We start from the raw sequence: 17612 nt of genomic DNA, 5'->3' as shown, positions 1-17612 counted from the left end.
GTTTGAGAAGACTCCTTTGGATGCCTCTGCTGGTATCGGGTCCCTGAAGAGCCCTCTGGTGCTGGGTCCCTGGCCCCCTTCTGCTGGGCACAAGGGATGCAGCAAGCTGGGACTATCTTCTGAGCCCACTGTCCCCTGCGCCTGCCACCTCAGTTTCCCACTTGCAGCTGGGTTGAGTCACATCAGGGCTCTCAATTGCCTTTGCATATGGCCTTGGTTGGGTCAAGGCAAGAAGGGGCAGATGAGAGGCAGGACAGCCTACCCCCTCCCGATAAAGCCTGCCACCTAACTGGGGCCATGGATCGGCAGAACGGCCTAGGCGGTGACTCGTCTGTGAGTGACGGGGATCAATATACACCTTCAGAGGAGCCCCATGGAGGAACACCACAGATGACACCTGCTGGCCACATGGTTCTCAGTCCAGAGCTCAGGAAGGCTGGAGTCAGGACGCATGGAACCAGGGGAAGCCCGTGGGGTGGGGGACAGACGGGGCAGGGTGCCTTCTCCCCTCAAGCCTGCGCTCTGCCCCGCAGATGGGCGCCATCGGAAAGCTCTCGGACGACATGCGGCGGCACTTCCGCATGAAGCTTCGGAACCTGTTCACCAAGTTCATCCGCAAGTTCGGGTCTGTGCCCTGACCGGGAGGGAGCAGGGAAGGAGTGGAGGGGCTTCCGGTCCCACCAGGACCACTGCCAAGAAGGCGCTGGGCCGGGGCACTGGAAGGGCTCCGACTGGACCCCTCACTCTGGACCACACTGTCTGTCCCCGGCACCTCACTGCTCACCTGTGTGTCCCCCTCACCCCCCAGGTTCGAGCTGGTGAAGAAACTCCTGCCGGAGGAGTACCACAAAGTCCTGGTAAACATCCGGAAAGCAGAGTCCCGGGCCAAGAAACACCGGGCCCTCAACCAGGCCGCCGTGGAAGAGGAAGAAGAGGAGGAGGAGGAACCTGTCCAGGGCAAAGGCGACAGGTGAGCCCCGTGGCCAGGTCCTGGGGACCTGGTCTCCTCCCACGTGAAGCCTGCCCAGGCCGTGCCCAGCCACCCTGCCTCTCCTGGAGCTCCCTGACTTGGGGCTTCTCTGTCCCTAGCATCGAGGAGATTTTGGCCGACTCTGAGGATGAGGAAGATGAGGAGGAGGAGCGGAGTCGGGGCAAGGAGCAGCGGAGACTGGCCCGCCAGAGGAGCCGGGCGTGGCTGAAGGAGGGGGGCGGGGACGAGCCCCTCAACTTCCTGGACCCCAGGGTGGCCCAGCGAGTCCTGGGTGAGCAAGAAGTGGCTGGCCCATGGGCGCAGAGGACAGGCTTGCCTCGGGCTAAGTTTGGAAGTAGGATGGCCTCTAAGGAGGCCAGCGGGCACCCTCACCTCTCACATACACACACGGTTGTGCTGCGGGTTCCCATCCAAGGCGCAGACCTGGCCTTGAGGGTTATGATGAGGGCGTGAGCAGGTTAGGACTGGCCTGCCACCTCCTCACAGCTTGACTCTGCCCCACCAGCCACGCAGCCTGGACCGGGCCGGGGCAAGAAGAAGGACCACGGCTTCAAGGTGAGCGCCGACGGCCGGCTGATCATCCGAGAGGAGGAGGATGCCAATGCCAAGATGGAGGAAGAGGAAGGCGCCAAAGGTGGGTGCCCCCGCGGGAGGGGCCAAGGCTGCATGCATTTGCTTATGTGTCCATTCACTCATCATTCAGTCAGTGACTGTCTTTGGGGAAGCAGGTGAAAACAGATATAAGGAGCTTGTATCTCAAGCAACTTTTTTTTGAGTTTCTCAAGTTTTTTGAGTTTCTCAAACTTTGCTAACCACATTAAGAAATCTTTTTATGTTGTAACTCAGCTACTTATTGAATACTTCCATAATTCAAACAAAACTTTCAAAAGGCAGTACTTCCTCTTAGCCTGTGTCGTACACTCTCTTGATCTCTCTTCTGTTCTGTTCTATTTGCTTATCCTCCTTTAAAAAAATTTTTTTTTTTTAATTCCAAGTGTAAACTTGGCTGAGGTCTAGAAGCTCATTTAGAGCTTGAAAAGAGCCAGCCCCTCCCAACTTCCTGAGTCACTGTCTCCTGTTGTCCAGGGCTGCCCAGGTGTAACACCTCCAAGTCCTGTTTGGTCTTTCCTGTTCCCTCTCTGCACATTTCTCTCTCCGTATCGTGTAAGATCTAGCCTAGGTCTTCTAAAATTTGCGTCTTCCTCTTTATTTTGGTTCTCACCGCCGGCATACTGCAGCTTCTCAACTAGCGCTGTCATTGCTGCCCCTGCCGCTAGGCTGACCAGCTGTGTGACGGTGGACAGTCTCTTAACCTCCCTGTGCCTCAGTTTCCTCACCCCACAGTGGGTGTAATACCAGCACTGACCTCAGAGGGTGGTTGTAAAGATGAAATGGTAGACTTGCTGGGGGTGGATGTGGCGACACTAATTCTCTCCTGATCTGGCCTCTCACTGCCCCCTTCTCATCTCAGTGTATCCCATCTCCTTGCTCCCTTCTTGCATGGATTCCTGACACTGAATGTGCCCCGCCCTGGCCCCCCCTCCATCTTCCCAGACCCTCTCCACTCTAAGATCCAGTGCAAGTCCTTAATGTGGCCTCCCCACAGTCCCTTGACCTTAGCTGTGTTCCCTCAGAACTCCCCACAAGCCCAGGAACCACCCAGGTTCCGTACTTGGTCACACACTTCCTGTGACATTGGGTTCAGTTCACTTTGTCTTCCCTCCAGCCGATCAATTTCAAAGTTCTCTCTCTTGTGTTTTTCTTTTTTTTTTTCCTTCCTGCTGTACCATGTGGCATGCAGGATCTGAGTTCCCCAACCAGAGATGGAACCCATGCCCCTTGTGGTGGAAGCATAGAGTTCTAACCACTGGACCACCAGGGAATTCCCTAACTATTTTTTAAGTGTACTGTTCACTCACATTGTTGTACAGCCCATCTCCAGAACTCTTCATCTCGCAAAACTAAAACTGTTGTTCACATGAAATGGCAATTCCCCGCTTCCCTCTCCCCCAGCCCCTGACAGCCACCGTTCTGGTTTTTGTCTGTATTAATGTGAATTTGAATATGAGTTGAGGTACCTCATATAAGTGGAATCATTCAATGTTTGTGCTTTTGTGACTGGCTTATTTCACTTAGCATAATGTCCTCAAGGTTCGTCCATGTCATAGCTCATGTCAGAATTTCCTTCTTTTTTAAGGCTGACCTTGTTCTGTTGTACATCTAGACCACATTTTGTTTGTTCATCATCCAATAGTGGACATAGTGCAACATAAGCATTGCTTCCACTTTCTGACTATTGTAAATAGTGCTGCTATGATCATAAATGTACAAATATCCCTTCAGGATCCTGCTTTCAATTCTCTTGGGTATATGCCCACAAGTGGGTCATGTGGTAGTTCTGTCTTTAATTTTTTGAGGAACTGCCATACTGTTTTTTTCAACAACTGTGCCGTTTTACATTCCTGCTAACAGTGCGTTTTAATTTCTTTACATCCTCACCAACACTTGCTGTTTTGTATTTTGTTGATAGTATACATCTTAGAGTGTTTGAAGTGGTTTCTCATGGTAGTTTTGATTTGTATTTCCTTAATGATTAGTGATATTTGGCATCTTTTCATGTTTGTTGTCCATTTGTCTTTTCGGAGAAATGTCTACTCAAGTCCTTTGTGCATTTTTGAATTGGGTTGTTTGTTTCCTATTTAGCTATAGAAGTTCTTTCTCTATCGTGGAGTTCAGTTCAGTTCAGTTTAGTCTCTCAGTCGTGTCCGACTCTTTGCGACCCCATGGACCGCAGCACGCCAGGCCTTCCTGTATATCACTAACTCCCGGAGTTTACCCAAACTCATGTCCATTGAGTTGGTGATGCCATCCAACCATCTCATCCTCTGTTGCCCCCTTATCCTCCTGCCTTCAATCTTTCCCAACATCAGAGTCTTTTCAAATGAGTCAGCTCTTTGAATCAGGTGGCCAAAATATTGGAGTTTCAGCTTCAACATCAGTCCTTCCAATGAACACCTAGAACTGATTTCCTTTAGGATGGACTGGTTGGATCTCCTTGCAGTCCAATGGACTCTCAGGAGTCTTCTCCAACACCACATTCAAAAGCATCAATTCTTCTGCGCTCAGTTTTCTTTATAGTCCAACTCTCACATCCATACATGACTACTGGAAAAACCATAGCGTTGACTAGACAGACCTTTGTTGACAAAGTAATGTCTCTGCTTTTTAGTATGCTGCCTAGGTTGGTCATAACTTTCCTTCCAAGGAGTAAGCATCTTTTAATTTCATGGCTGCAATCACCATCTGCAGTGATTTTGGAACCCAAAAAAGTCAGCCACTGTTTCCACTGTTTCCCCATCTATTTGCCATGAAGTGATGGGACTGGATGCCATGATCTTAGTTTTCTGAATGTTGAGTTTTAAGCCAACTTTTTCACTCTCCTCTTTCCCTTTCATCAAGAGGCTCTATAGTTCTTCCCTTTCTGCCATAATGGTGGTGTCATCCACATATCTGATGTTATTGAGATTTCTCCTGGCAATTTTGATTCCAGCTTGTGCTTCATCCAGCCCAGCATTTCTCACGATGTACTCTGCATATAAGTTGAATAAGCAGGTTGACAATATACAGCCTTCACATACTTCCTTTCCTATTTTGAACCAGTCTGTTTTTCCATGTCCAGTTCTAACTCTTGCTTCAGTCAAAGGCTTTGGCATAGTCAATAAAGCAGAAATAGATGTTTTCTGGAACTCTCTTGCTTTTTTGATGATCCAGCGGATGTTGGCAATTTGATCTCTGGTTCCTCTGCCTTTTCTAAATACAGCTTGAACATCTGGAAGTTCACGGTTCACGTATTGTTGAAGCCTGGCTTGGAGAATTTTGAGTATTACTTTACTAGCGTGTGAGATGAGTGCAATTGTGCAGTAGTTTGAGCATTCTTTGGCGTTGCCTTTCTTTGGGATTGGAATGAAAACTGACCTTTTCCAGTCCTGTGGCCACTGCTGAGTTTTCTAAATTTGCTGACATATTGAGTGCAGAGCTTGCACAGCATCATCTTTTAGGATTTGAAATAGTTCAGCTGGAATTCCATCACCTCCACTAACTTTATTTGTAGTGATGCTTTTTAAGGCCCACTTGACTTCACATTGCAGGATGTCTGGCTCTAGGTGAGTGATCACACCATCGTGATTATCTGGGTCGTGAAGATCTTTTTTGTATAGTTCTTCTGTGTATTCTTGCCACCTCTTCTTAATATCTTCTACTTCTGTTAGGTCCATACCATTTCTGTCCTTTATTGAGCCCATCTTTGTATGAAATGTTCCCTTGGTATCTCTAATTTTCTTGAAGAGATCTCTAGTCTTTCCTATTCTATTGTTTTCCTCTATTTCTTTGCATTGATTGCTGAGGAAGGCTTTCTTATCTCTCTTTGCTGTTCTTTGGAACTCTGCATTCAAATGGGTATATCTTTCCTTTTCTCCTTTGCTTTTCGCTTCTCTTCTTTTCACAATCTTTTACTATCTTGGAGAGTAACCGTTTATCAGATGTATGATTTGTAAATACTTTCGTATCCTCCAGGCTGCCTTTTCATCCTGGGACCTTCATCTTTGACACACACAAGTTTAACATTTTTAATGGAGTTTAATTTATTTATCTTTATTTTTGTTGCCTGTGCTTTTTGTTAGTTCATGCTTCTTTATGTCCCCACACATGGGGAGGGGAAAGATTCTCAAGTAGGGGAACTGGCGGTCTTCCTAAAGAAGTGGAGTGTATGCAGGAGTGCCTGGCTCCCCAGGAAACCTGGCACTTTCTTAGAGTATCCAAAGAAAAAGCTGTATTTACTTTAGAAGTCGGGTCACCACTTCCTGGAGGGACTTTTGTCCAGGGCGCCCAGGATTGGGAGGAGGAAGGGTCAGGAGTCAGGATCTCGTTCTCCACAGGACCAGTGGAGCCTGACGAGCCGGGAGGAGGCAGGTTGAAATTTGTGGGCTTCGGGAAGACGGAGTGGGGAGGTCCCTGCGTGATCACAGACCTCTCTCTTTCTGGCTCCAGGGGAGGATGAGGAGCTGGCTGACCTGACGGAAGACGTAGGCGTCAAGAATGTGAGTAGTGATTCCTGCTGCCAGAGGGCCGGGGCCCTCAGACCTAAGCCTTGGGCCTCTAGCTTCTCGCCACCTCCCTGCTCCGCAGAGTCACCTGCCCTGCTCCCTGACTTCTCAGTGGAGCCTTGGGAGTGCACATAGCAGGCAGTCTGGAGCTTGTGATGTCACGGCCACCCCCTTTGCAGGGCATGGTGGGGGCTTGGGTCCCCCGAAGCACCCGGTGCTTCCTTCGTTGTTGGCTGCGCTGTCACCAGGAAGGGAGAGACGGTCCCTTGTCTTTCCCCCGAGGGCATATGCTATGCAGGCAGCAGGGGCAGTAGCTGGCCTCCGTGCTGCCACGGGCCGGCTCCATGTGGGGTTGGGTACCTACCACTGGGGAGTGCCAGGAGCCCCATGTGTCGCCTCACTGATCCTCCCAGGAGGTGGGGACTATATCATTCCTGTTTCCAGAGGGGGCTACAGTAGGTAAGCAGCCTGCCCAAGGTCACAGGGGTTGTTAAAAGTATAACCCCACATCTGTGCTGCCTAGCTGTATGACCTTGCCTGGTTACTTGCCCTCTCTGAGCTTCAGTGTCATCATCTGTAAGTGGGGGATCAAGTGCTTGGCAGGGAGCCTTTTCTGCTAATGCAGGCAATGCCTGCTTTTACTGCTGCCATTAGCGAGTATGTTCACGTCCCCTTGTTCATGAACTTTGCTTGTTGCTTCTTTATAGAAAAAGCACCAGAAGCTTAAGCAGAAAGAGGCTGACGACGAAGAGCTGGAGATGCCCCCTCAGTACCAAGGTGAGGCTTCCTGTCTTCTCTGTTGGAGCAGGTACCCTGTCATCTGCACTAGGCTGAGTGTGTTGCAGGGAGAGCCAAGAGATTGCAAGGCCTGGTTGCACTCAGGTGACACCAGCAAAGTTTGCCTGATACGTCACCTAAGACTGGGCTGAGGACCAGGGGACCTGGGGGTTAGATCTGTGTATAGATCCTCCAGCCCCTCTGGGAAGCCTCTAGGCCCACCCACCCAAGATTTTCTGAGACTTGCAGCCCACCCTTCTGGGGGGTGTCTCATACAACCTTGGGTCAGGTCAGATTAGTCCTGTGCTGGGGGTGGCAGTTGAGAGGCCTGCCCAGGGAGTCCCCCTGTGCAGTTGTTCCTGAGCTCCTGGAGTAGCTGCTAGAGGTACCAAGGTGGCTGCCTAAAGCCAGGGGAGGTCTCATCTCTGCCTCCATCCCCCCAGGCAGCCCCTGCAGGGCCCTGCTCCCAGGCCCTTGCTCTGCATCTGGAGTTCTAGGGGCTCGTGTAGGAAGTCCCCGATCCCAGTAGCAAGTGTTTGTTCACAGCCCCATGGCATCAACCAGTAGAAGAATGCCATGGCTCCTTCCACTTCTTGGCCCCACAGGCCGCATCCCAGCTCACCTCCTCTGCTCTAAGAAGGTGTGGTGAAGAAGTGGTAGTAGCATACAACGCAGCAGGAGCCTCGGTTCAGGACTGCTTGCCCAGCTGCTCTCAGCTGTGTGACCTTGGCCTGGTTACGCTACCTCTTTGAGCTTCTGGCTTCTTACCTGTAAAGGAGGATCATCTGGGTCATCTCAGAGAGCTGTCCTCAGTCAGCACTGTGGGATTCCATCCATGACTCTGTGGAAGCCCAGACTGGAAATGACACCGACTTTGGAAGCACGTCAGTCTTGAAGCCTCAGTTTTCATGTCTGTACGATGGGATGAGAGCTGCCTTTCTATCTCACGGTGTTACTGTGAAGCTGAATTGAGATCCAGCCTTAGTGCCTCATTTGACAAATAAGCCTAAGAGGCTCCAGGAAGTTAAGAGTCTTTCCTGGAGTTGAAGCCCAGTCTGCCTGATTTCAAAGCCTGTGATCTTTCTTCTAGAGCAAATGGAGAAGGTCCAGTTTGGAGACTGTGTGCTATTTTATGTTAGTCAAGAATATATATATTTCCCAGAGGTCACTGGTAGGTTTTTGTGGATTTGAATCAGTCTGAGGAGCCCAGTGGTCTGATTGTCAAGTTACTGGCCAGTCCTTTCTCGAAGAGGGTCTTCGTCCTTTGTTACTAGGGGACAGTCATCTGGTCCTGGCAGTGACTCATCTCCCCAGCAGCGTTCTGAGAAGGTGCCTGTCGCCTTCTCCCAGGAGGAGGTACCCTGGCCTTGCCTGACTTATGGCCTCTGTGTTCCCCCTTTAGCGGGAGGCTCTGGCATCCATCGCCCAGTGGCCAAGAAGACTATCCCTGGGGCTGAGTACAAGGCAAAGGTAAGAGCTGGGGGCAGGGGAAGGGCTCCCCTGGTAGGGGCTCTGGGGACGAATGCCCATCACCACCCCAAGAGGCACCTTTTGTGGAGCCAGCCTGAGGCCACACCGAGGGGCACACAGACATCTTGTGGTCCAGGCCTCTGTTGGGTGGCCATCTGGGGGTGCAGGAGCTCTTGGGTGCCACCTGAGGCAGAGAATGGCGGGAAGGGAGGACACGGCTTGTCACAACAGGGGCAAGGGTGGAAAGGGAAACCCACACTCCCAACTGACTCTTATTTCTCTGGGTGAGCAGAAAGCAAAGGGTGACGTGAAGAAGAAGGGTCGGCTCGACCCCTACGCCTACATCCCCCTCAACAGAACCAAGCTCAACCGCAGGTACGGTGTGTGCAGGCTGGGGTGGCACGCACTCATTACACTGTCCACTTGACTGCTCAAGTCTCTTGCAGTTTTCTGTTTTTACTTGTTCACGTGCACCTTCAAGTATTATAGACTTGAACTGCTCTGTTAAACACAAAGGGCATGCTCTGTGCTGATCACATGCTGCCCACCTCCTGGCAGCGCCCCTTCTCCCTGTTCAAGCTGGTGTCGGGGTCGGGGGCTATCTTCTGACATTAAGGGAAGGGGGACTGCCTGGTCTCAGGGAGACGTGACCCTCCTATTCCTTGTTCTTGCAGGAAGAAGATGAAGCTACAGGGGCAGTTCAAGGGCCTGGTGAGAGCTGCTCAGCGGGGCTCCCAGGTGGGACACAAGCTCCGCAGGAAGGATCGTCGGCCCTGAGCCCCAGGGCCCCTTTCCTCCGCGGGCTGCTCTGTGGTCCAGCCTGAGGCCCTTTTCAGCCCCCAGGCTGCCTTGACATCAGCTCCAGATGCTCCCGTCAGCAGTGGAGCCTGGACTCAGAGTGACTTGTTGGAACCAGGCTTGGGTTCCAGAGGTGCCCTGGATTTTGGAAGCTCCAAGTGAGAATCTGTCTCCCTTCAGAGATGCCTCTCGGGTCTGGAGATGGGAATGTGGCTTCGTCACCTCCGAGTGCCTAGAGGGGCATCTGTGCTTTCCATCCAGAGTGTTTGCAAACAACAGAGTAGATAGACGGTCTTCCTTTCCTCCACCTGCTTGTAGCCCCGTGGCACTCAGCCTGGCTGCAGTTCTGAGTGTGTGAGATTTGCTGTGACCAGACATAGAATAAAGATGCAACACCATGTGTTGTCCCTAGAAACGCCATGTTTCATCTCCTGCCTCCCTCAGGTATAAGAACAGTGCCTAGTCATTGGCACCAGTGGCTTGACTGCTTCCCTACCAGTTCCGGTATCCAGTCTGGGGCATAGCATGATAGCCCTGGGTCAGGCTTTTGATCTTGACCCACATGTTTGAGAGGTCTTCCCAACTTCCAACTAACATCCCAGTTAGAAGGTGACATTTGGAGCATCCAGAGTGGCAGTGAATGCTCTGAACTTGGTCTGCAGAGCTGTGGTTGAGCACCAAGGACTCAGACTAAAGGGGAATTGCAGCACTGGCTGCCCCAGCCTGCCCCAGGGTACAGGTTTCTCCCAGCAGCTTTGTTCATTGATTCAGTAGGGTGTTTACTGAGCCTTCTCCACAGCCTGATCACCTACCTTCCTCATCCTCCCATTCTTTATCTCCAGACAAATGGATCAAGCTATGGTATGAAAAGCACTGTGTTTCCCACTGTCCAGCCTTTGTTGGTCTGGAGCAGAGAAGGGAGTGGTGCAGAGCTCCCATTGCTCCTAAGATCGTTTATCTCGTCAGCCCAGGATACTCCTTGTGCTTTCCCAGTAGGAATCAAGATGCAAAGAACCACACGCTCTTTCCCACCCCCAGGTTTAAGGAACTGTGCTTGTCCCCTGGCATTGGATTGACAATTTTTCTTATCTCAAAATCTCCACATTGGAAATGGCTCCCAAGAGACCCTGTGCACCATTCCTCTCACCCTCTCAGGGAACTCAATGTCAACTTGATCCATTGCCCCCAAATTAGGGCATTTCTTCTGATTTGGGGCTAGGAAGCTGAGAGGAATCACATGCTGCCCAGAGGTGGCGCTGTTGACATGTCTTATTCACAGAAAGTCTGGAATTGGAGAGCAAGGAAGAAAGGTCAAAAGAGGTGGCTATTAGGTTTGAAAAGGTGGTCTAACCATGACACCCTTTGTTACGCTTCTGGACACAAGGTGGGTCAAATTAAGCCGGCCCAGCCCTTTCCTGTTTCCATTCTCAGGAATGCAAGCACAGACAGTAGAAAGTGTCACGTGAAATAAGTATGGGTAGAATTGCCCAACTGCCCAGGATTGATGTCCTCAAAGTTTGAAGCAACTTGCTTATCATGGTGTATTTTCCTAGGAGCTTTGTTTCTTTCAAAAGTGGAAAGAACAGGTGACCTAGAAAGGTATGTGTTCGTGATATGTTAAACTCCATATCCTTTGGGAAGTAGGCTTCAAATGCAAGTTAGCTTGATGCAGAGGCAAGAATTAATCTTGCTCCAAAAACTTCAGGTGCTTGAAACATCTGTTAGGAAAGTCAGTGCCCTTTTGTGTGTCTACAGTGGGGAGAAGGAGAATTGGGCATATTCATCAGTGCAAGGTTCATTTGATTTCAGGGCAACTAGAACAGTGGAGGCCCACCCCCAAAATTCAGATTTACTATGTTAATTTTGTTCTGCTTTTGGCAATGTCAGAATCTGAGACTTTGGGCTTTATTTTCTGGGGTCCATCCTCAGAAATGGAAGACAACTCTGACTTCAGACTATACTACAAAGCTACAGTAATTAAGACAGTATGCTACTGGCACAAAAACAAATATAGACTAATGGAACAAGATAGAAAGCCCAGAGATAAACCCACACACCCATAGTCACTGTGTCTTTGGCAAGGGAGGCAAGAATGCACAGTGGAGAAAAGACAGCCTCTTCAGTAAGTGGTGCTGGAAAAACTGGACAGCTACATGTAAGAGAATGAAATTAGAACATTCCCTAACAGCATACACAAAAATAAAATGGATTAAAGAACTAAATATAAGGCCAGTCGCTCTAAAACTCTTAGAAGAAAACAGGCAGAATATTCCGACATAAATCGCAGCAAGACCCTTTTTGACCCACCTCCTAGAGTAATAAAAATAAATGAGACCTAGTAACTTAAAAGCTTTGGCACAGCAAAGGAAACCATAAAATGAAAAGACAAATGGGCCAAAGAACTAAACAGACATTTCTCCAAAGAAGACATGCAGATGGCTAACAAACACATGAAAAGATGCTCAACATCACTCATTATCAGAGAAATGCAAATCAAAACCATAATGAGGTACCATTACACACCAGTCAGGATGGCTGCTATCCAAAAGTCTACAAGCAATGCTGGAGAGGGTGTGGAGAAAAGGGAACCCTCTTACACTGTTGGTGGGAATGCAAACTAGTACAGCCACTATGGAGAACAGTGTGGAGATTCCTTAAAAAACTGGAAATAGAACTGCCATATGACCCAGCAATCCCACTCCTGGGCATACACACCAAGGAAACTAGATCTGAAAGAGACACGTGTACCCCAATGTTTATCACAGCACTGTTTACAATTGCCAGGACATGGAAGCAACCTAGATACCCATCAACAGATGAATGGATAAGAAAGCTGTGGTACATATACACTATGGAATATTACTCAGCCATTAAAAAGAATTAATTTGAATCAGTTCTAATGAGATGGATGAAACTGGAGCCCATATACAGAGTGAAGTAAGCCAGAAAGATAAAGACCAACACTGTATACTAATGCATATATGGAATTTAAAAAGATGGTAATGATAACCCTATATGCAAAACAGAAAAAGAGACACAGATGTACAGAACTGACATTTGGACTCTGTGCGAGAAGGCGAGGGTGGGATGTTCTGAGAGAATAGCATTGAACCAAGTATACTATCAAGGGTGAAACACATCACCAGCCCAGGTTGGATGCATGAAACAAGTGTTCAGGGCTGGTGCGCTGGGAAGACCCAGAGGGATCGGATGGGGAGGGAGTCGGGAGGGGGGATCAGGATGGGGAACACATGTAAATCCACGGCTGATTCATGTCAATGTATGGCAAAAACCACTACAATATTGTAAAGTAATTAGCCTCCAACTAATAAAAATAAATGAAAAAAAATTTTTAAAAAAAGACAGCCCTTGGAATGGGAGAGGATATTTGCAAGCAAAGTAGCTGACAAAGGATTAATCTCTATACAAGCAGCTCATGCAGTTCAGCTCATGCAATCCAATCAAAAAAATGGGTGGAAGATCTAAGTAGACATTTATCCAAAGAAGACATAACAGATGAAAAGATGCTCAACACATGAAAAGATGTTCAACATCATTAATTATTACAGAAATGCAAATCAAAACTACAATGAAGCATCACTGCACACCAGTCAGAATGGCCATCATCAAAAAATCTACAAACAAATCAGCTATACCTCAACATAAAAAGTTAAAAAAAAATCTACAAACAACAGTGCTGGAGAGACTGTGAAGAAAAGGGAACCCTCTTGCTCTGTTGGTGGAAATGTAATTTGATACAGCCACAATGGAGAACAGTATGGAGGTTCCTGAAAAAATAAAAATAGAACTCCCATATGGCCCAGCAATCCCACTACTGGGCATATACTCTGAGAAAACCATAATTCAAAGAGACACATGTACCCCAGTGTTCACTGCAGCACTGACCAGGACATGGAAGCAACCTACCTACATGTCTACTGACAGATGAATGGATAAAGCTGTGATACATGTAAATACAATGGAATCTTATTCAGCCTTAAACAAGATTAGCTCATTTGCAGTGATGTAGATGGACCTAGAGTCTGTCATACAGAGTGAAGTAAATCAGAAGAATAAATAAGGTATGCATGTTAAGTTGATTCAGTCATGTCCATCTGTTTGTGATCCTGTGGACTGTAGCCCACCAGGCTCCTCTATCCATGGGATTCTCCAGGCAAGAATACTGGAGTGGGATACCATGCCCTTATCCAGGGGATCTTCCTGACCTAGGGGTCGAACCTGCATCTCTTTTGTCTCCTGTGATGGCAGGCAAATTCTTTACCACTAGTGCCACCTGGGAAGCCCAAATACTGTATATTTATGCCTATATATGGAATCTAGAAAAATGGTACAGATGAACCTATTTGCAGGGCAAGAATAGAAAAGCAGATATAGAGAACAGACATGTGGACATAGTGGGGGAAGGGGAGGGTGGGACAAATTGGGAGTGTGACATTGATACATATACACTACCGTGAGTTAAATAGATAGATAGCAGCAAGCTTCTGTTTACCACAGGGAGCTCAACTCTGTGCTCTGTGATGACCTGGAGGGGTAGAATGGGAATCGGGGGGTTGGGAGGGAAGCTCAAGACTGAGGAGATACATGTACACATGTAGCTCATTCACTTTGTTGTACAGAAGAAACTATCACAACATTTTGAAGCAATTATACTCCAATTTATGGTATGATGAAACATAAAAAAATAAAACAGAAATGGAAGACAAAACATACCCACCCTGACTGCACCAAAACAGCAACACTTGTGCTAGCCTTGAATTTGGCATCATTCTGGGCTATCAACACAACGCTCTGGACACAAGTGGGTCAGGTTAAAGCGACCCTCCCCCTTCTTGGGAGATGATGTATCTCAAGATGGCCTCAGCAGGTGTGGCAGTGGCTGTCCCCATAGTTCATCCCTGGCATAGGCTATCTTATTAGGTCTTTGGCGATTTTGCAAGCCTACATCTGTCCACATGCTTGATCCTGTGTTTTCTCAGTTGTTTACAAGTGAGAAAATTACTTAAGAAATTAAAGTAGTCCCTGTTTTCATTCATCTTCGTTGCATATGTTTCTTCAAAAGGTAACTTAGAAAATTGGAATGTATTCTATATTTCACTTAAAAGTATTAATAACAAAGATTTGGGAATTCCCCAGCAGTCCAGTGGTTAGGACGCCTCACTTTCACTGTTGAGGGCTCATAGTGGAGGAACAAAGATCCTACAAGTTTTACAGCTTGGCCAAAAAAAAAAAAGTAAAGAGTCACAGAAGTTATGAAAAACAGTATGGAAAAAAACAGAAAGGTGAAAAATGGGCTAGAATCCTTCCACCAAATTCTCACTGTTAATCCTAGTATATTTCATTTGTTTCTATACACAGGGCTTTTTTGACAAAAATAGAATTTTAAATTATAAGTTTATAGTCTAAGCTTGCACTTGGCTATCACAGAATTTTTACCCTACTGATGTATAAACATTTCATAAGCATGTTTTCAGTGTCCTGGCTTAAATAACTGCCTGGTAGATGTAGCTCAGTTTACTTAGAAATGGTCTTTGAGTCCATAAGTATGTTGTTCCTTGATGCCCTCACTGGGCTTCCTGGGTAGCTCAGCTGGTAGAGTCTGCTTGCAATGTAGGAGACCCCAGTTCGATTCCTGGGTTGGGAAGTTCCCCTGGAGAAGGGATAGGCTGCCCACTCCAGTGTTCTTGGGCTTCTCTGGTGGCTGAGATGGTAAAGAATCCAACTGCAATGTTGGAGACCTGAGTTCAATCCCTGGCTTGGGAAGACCCCCTGGGGAAGGGCATGGCAAACCACTCAGTATTCTTGCCTAGAGAAACCCCATGGACAGAGGAGCCTGAGCGCCTACAGCCCACGGGGTCACAAAGAGTTGGACACGACTGAGCAAGTAAGCACACAGCATAATGCCATCACTAGATGCTGGATCATGTGCGAAGCAATATTTAGAAAATGACACGATGACGGCTTCTTGTTCTATTTTTTGCTAGACATTATTAAGAATGGATAGATGACTGTGCTCCAGAAAATTACCCAGATTTGGAGCAATGTGCCATTTCCTGAAATCATGCTTAGTGTCACTGCTGCCATAAGAAATATTCACCAGGGTGTTAGAGCCTGGCCGAGTCATCCAGGTCCAGCAGTGCTGGAAGGTTTTATCCCATTTATGGCTGTTGTCAGTAAGGAGTAAATACTGATTAAGAAAGTGGGTGAAGGTATAGTGGCTTGCCACTGCATATGCAGGCTGCATGTTCATCCCCGCTGAGTTCTGGATATCAGCTTTGCAATCTCAAATCAGCCTTGGGGCTTCCCTGGTGGTCCAGCGGTTGGGAATCTGCCTGCGTATTCAGGGCGCACTAGTTAGATCTTTGCTCTGGGAAGATCCCACATGCTGCGGAGCCACTTCCATGTGCCGTGACTGCTGAGCCTGTGCCTTACAGCCCTGGAATCACAACTGCTGAAGCCCGAGAGCCCCGGAGCCTGTGCTCTACAAGGGAAGCCACTGCAGTGAGAAGAGGCGCCCCCCGCTCGCCAACACCTGAGAAAGCCCACACACAGCAACAAAGACCCAGCGCAGCGGCTTAGTCACTAAGTTGTGTCCGACTCTTGGTGACTCCATGGACTGCAGCCCACCAGGCTCCTCTGTCCATGGGCTTTCCCAGGCAAGAATACTGGAAATGGGTTGCCATTTCCTTCTCCAGGGGATCTTCCTGATCCAGGGATTGAAACCACGTCTCCTGCATTGGCAGGCAGTCTCTTGTATTGCAGGCGGATTCTCTACCAACTGAACCACGAGGGAAGATCCGAATGTTTATTTATAAAAATAAATACATTTAAAATCAGTGTTGATCAAAACAAAAAAATAAAGGAAGTAAAATCGGAGTTGATAGGTTCAGTGAAGTAAAAACAGACTCACAAGACTCTTGGTTGGAATTGCCATTTATTAACTCATAAGGGGAACGATAACTACTACAGGGCCGGGGACTTGGTGTCATGGTGACCGCTCTGGACATACTGTCCCCTGAAAAAGGAGTCAAAATCGGAGGCTTCAGTGAGCATGAAACAGGCAAAGGGAATCATGTGAGTGATATGTTACTAAGGTCAATGCTGTCGGACCACTGTCCTTGGTGTATGGGATATAAGTACTGCCCACTGGGTGCCTCTCAGTTCTGTGTACTGCTGCACAACAGGCCCAATCCTTCCTCTCTGGTATCTTCTAGGCTCTTTGGACCCACCCTCCTTCTGTCCAGAAGCTTTTCTGAGATTTAATTTGGCTCCTGCCTTCACTTCAGTGCAGACTGAAGGGTTTGAATTCTAGAGGGCAGCCTGTTTTCCAGATTTCAGGAATGTCACCCTGCAGACTCGCAGGTTCCAATTACAGAGCTGACACAATTTTTATCCAGACATTCAGAGAGGGTCTGAGGCACTGTTTATAGGCAGATGGATTTGTGAACCATGCTAGAAACAGCTCATACGGTCCAGTGGCTCCTCTGTAGGTCTTGCAAGATCTTGAAGTCTTGCTTTGCCCTGGAATGGTTGCTCTGCCTTAGATCTCAGATTTGAGGCAATTGAACCTGAAGTACATCCATGGCCAATAACCCTCTGTTATAAAACACCATAAAAATGACGAGGCACAGTGTTACCCCAGCAGATTTTTACACGGCTGCCTGTATGCGTGTATTGATTGGGTTGCTGCGTGAAAATATTTATCTGAAAATGGCCCTCCTTAATCATTCTGGCAGGTAGTTCAACTCCTTCCGAGTAGGTAGAGTATACCTCCAAGACAAATAATAATCAGCTAGCAAAGCTGACATCTAGTATTTATTCTGCAGAAAACCCTTCCCTGCCCACAGGAGGGTCATCACAGGGGTTATATGAATCCCTTCCCTTAGGACGCCACACGGGGCACAGTCACACCTGATCCACAGTTACCTGCACAGGTGACAGAGGTAACTATAACTCGAGCTGTACAGAGCCTCACTGTGGTAAGATGTTCACCTTCATGATCATCCTTAGTGGCTCAGCTGGTAAAGAATCCGCCTGAAGCGCAGGAGACCTGGGTTCGATCCCTGGTTTGGGAAGATCCCCTGGAGAAGGGAACGGCTACCCACTCCAGTATTCTGGTCTGGCGAATTCCGTGGACTGTATAGTCCAGGGGTCGCAAAGAGTCAGACACGACTCAGCAACTTTCACTTTCATGATCATCCCACTTTATAGCTGAGACCCCACAGGCGACTTAAGCATGTGGCATTAGGGACCACCCAGGCCTCCAGAGTTCTAGCCCACGCTGCCTGCCACAGAAGTAACTTACCTCCTGGGGGAACACGGTGTAGCAAAGAGGCTTGGCTATGAATTTCAAAATGCCATGTGTGGCTGGGACACTAGAGTCTCATCAGAGTCTGTTCCTGTTCATCATCTTGAAGGCTCTTCACTCCCAAAGCCTCGCGACTCAGACTAAA

General features: G+C 48.1%; 1 protein-coding gene across 1 annotated transcript in view; it reads left to right on the top strand.

The window, feature by feature from the left end:
* Positions 1-9553, top strand: part of RRP12 (ribosomal RNA processing 12 homolog) — a 29010-nt gene extending 19457 nt beyond the window's left edge. The window contains exons 26-34 of the mRNA XM_020883496.2: positions 534-625; positions 809-970; positions 1090-1262; positions 1497-1625; positions 6038-6087; positions 6801-6870; positions 8273-8340; positions 8633-8715; positions 9015-9553. Of these exons, the coding sequence (XP_020739155.1) occupies positions 534-625; positions 809-970; positions 1090-1262; positions 1497-1625; positions 6038-6087; positions 6801-6870; positions 8273-8340; positions 8633-8715; positions 9015-9117 (930 nt within the window). The 3' untranslated portion in view covers positions 9118-9553. The remainder of the gene's footprint in view (positions 1-533; positions 626-808; positions 971-1089; positions 1263-1496; positions 1626-6037; positions 6088-6800; positions 6871-8272; positions 8341-8632; positions 8716-9014) is intronic.
* The last annotated feature ends 8059 nt before the right edge of the window (positions 9554-17612 follow it).

The sequence above is a fragment of the Odocoileus virginianus genome, chromosome 7, assembly GCF_023699985.2.
Source record: "Odocoileus virginianus isolate 20LAN1187 ecotype Illinois chromosome 7, Ovbor_1.2, whole genome shotgun sequence".
In the NCBI taxonomy this organism is placed as follows: Eukaryota; Metazoa; Chordata; class Mammalia; order Artiodactyla; family Cervidae; genus Odocoileus; species Odocoileus virginianus.
The sequence above is the reverse complement of the archived record's forward strand: the minus strand, read 5'-3'. Positions and strand labels throughout refer to the sequence as shown.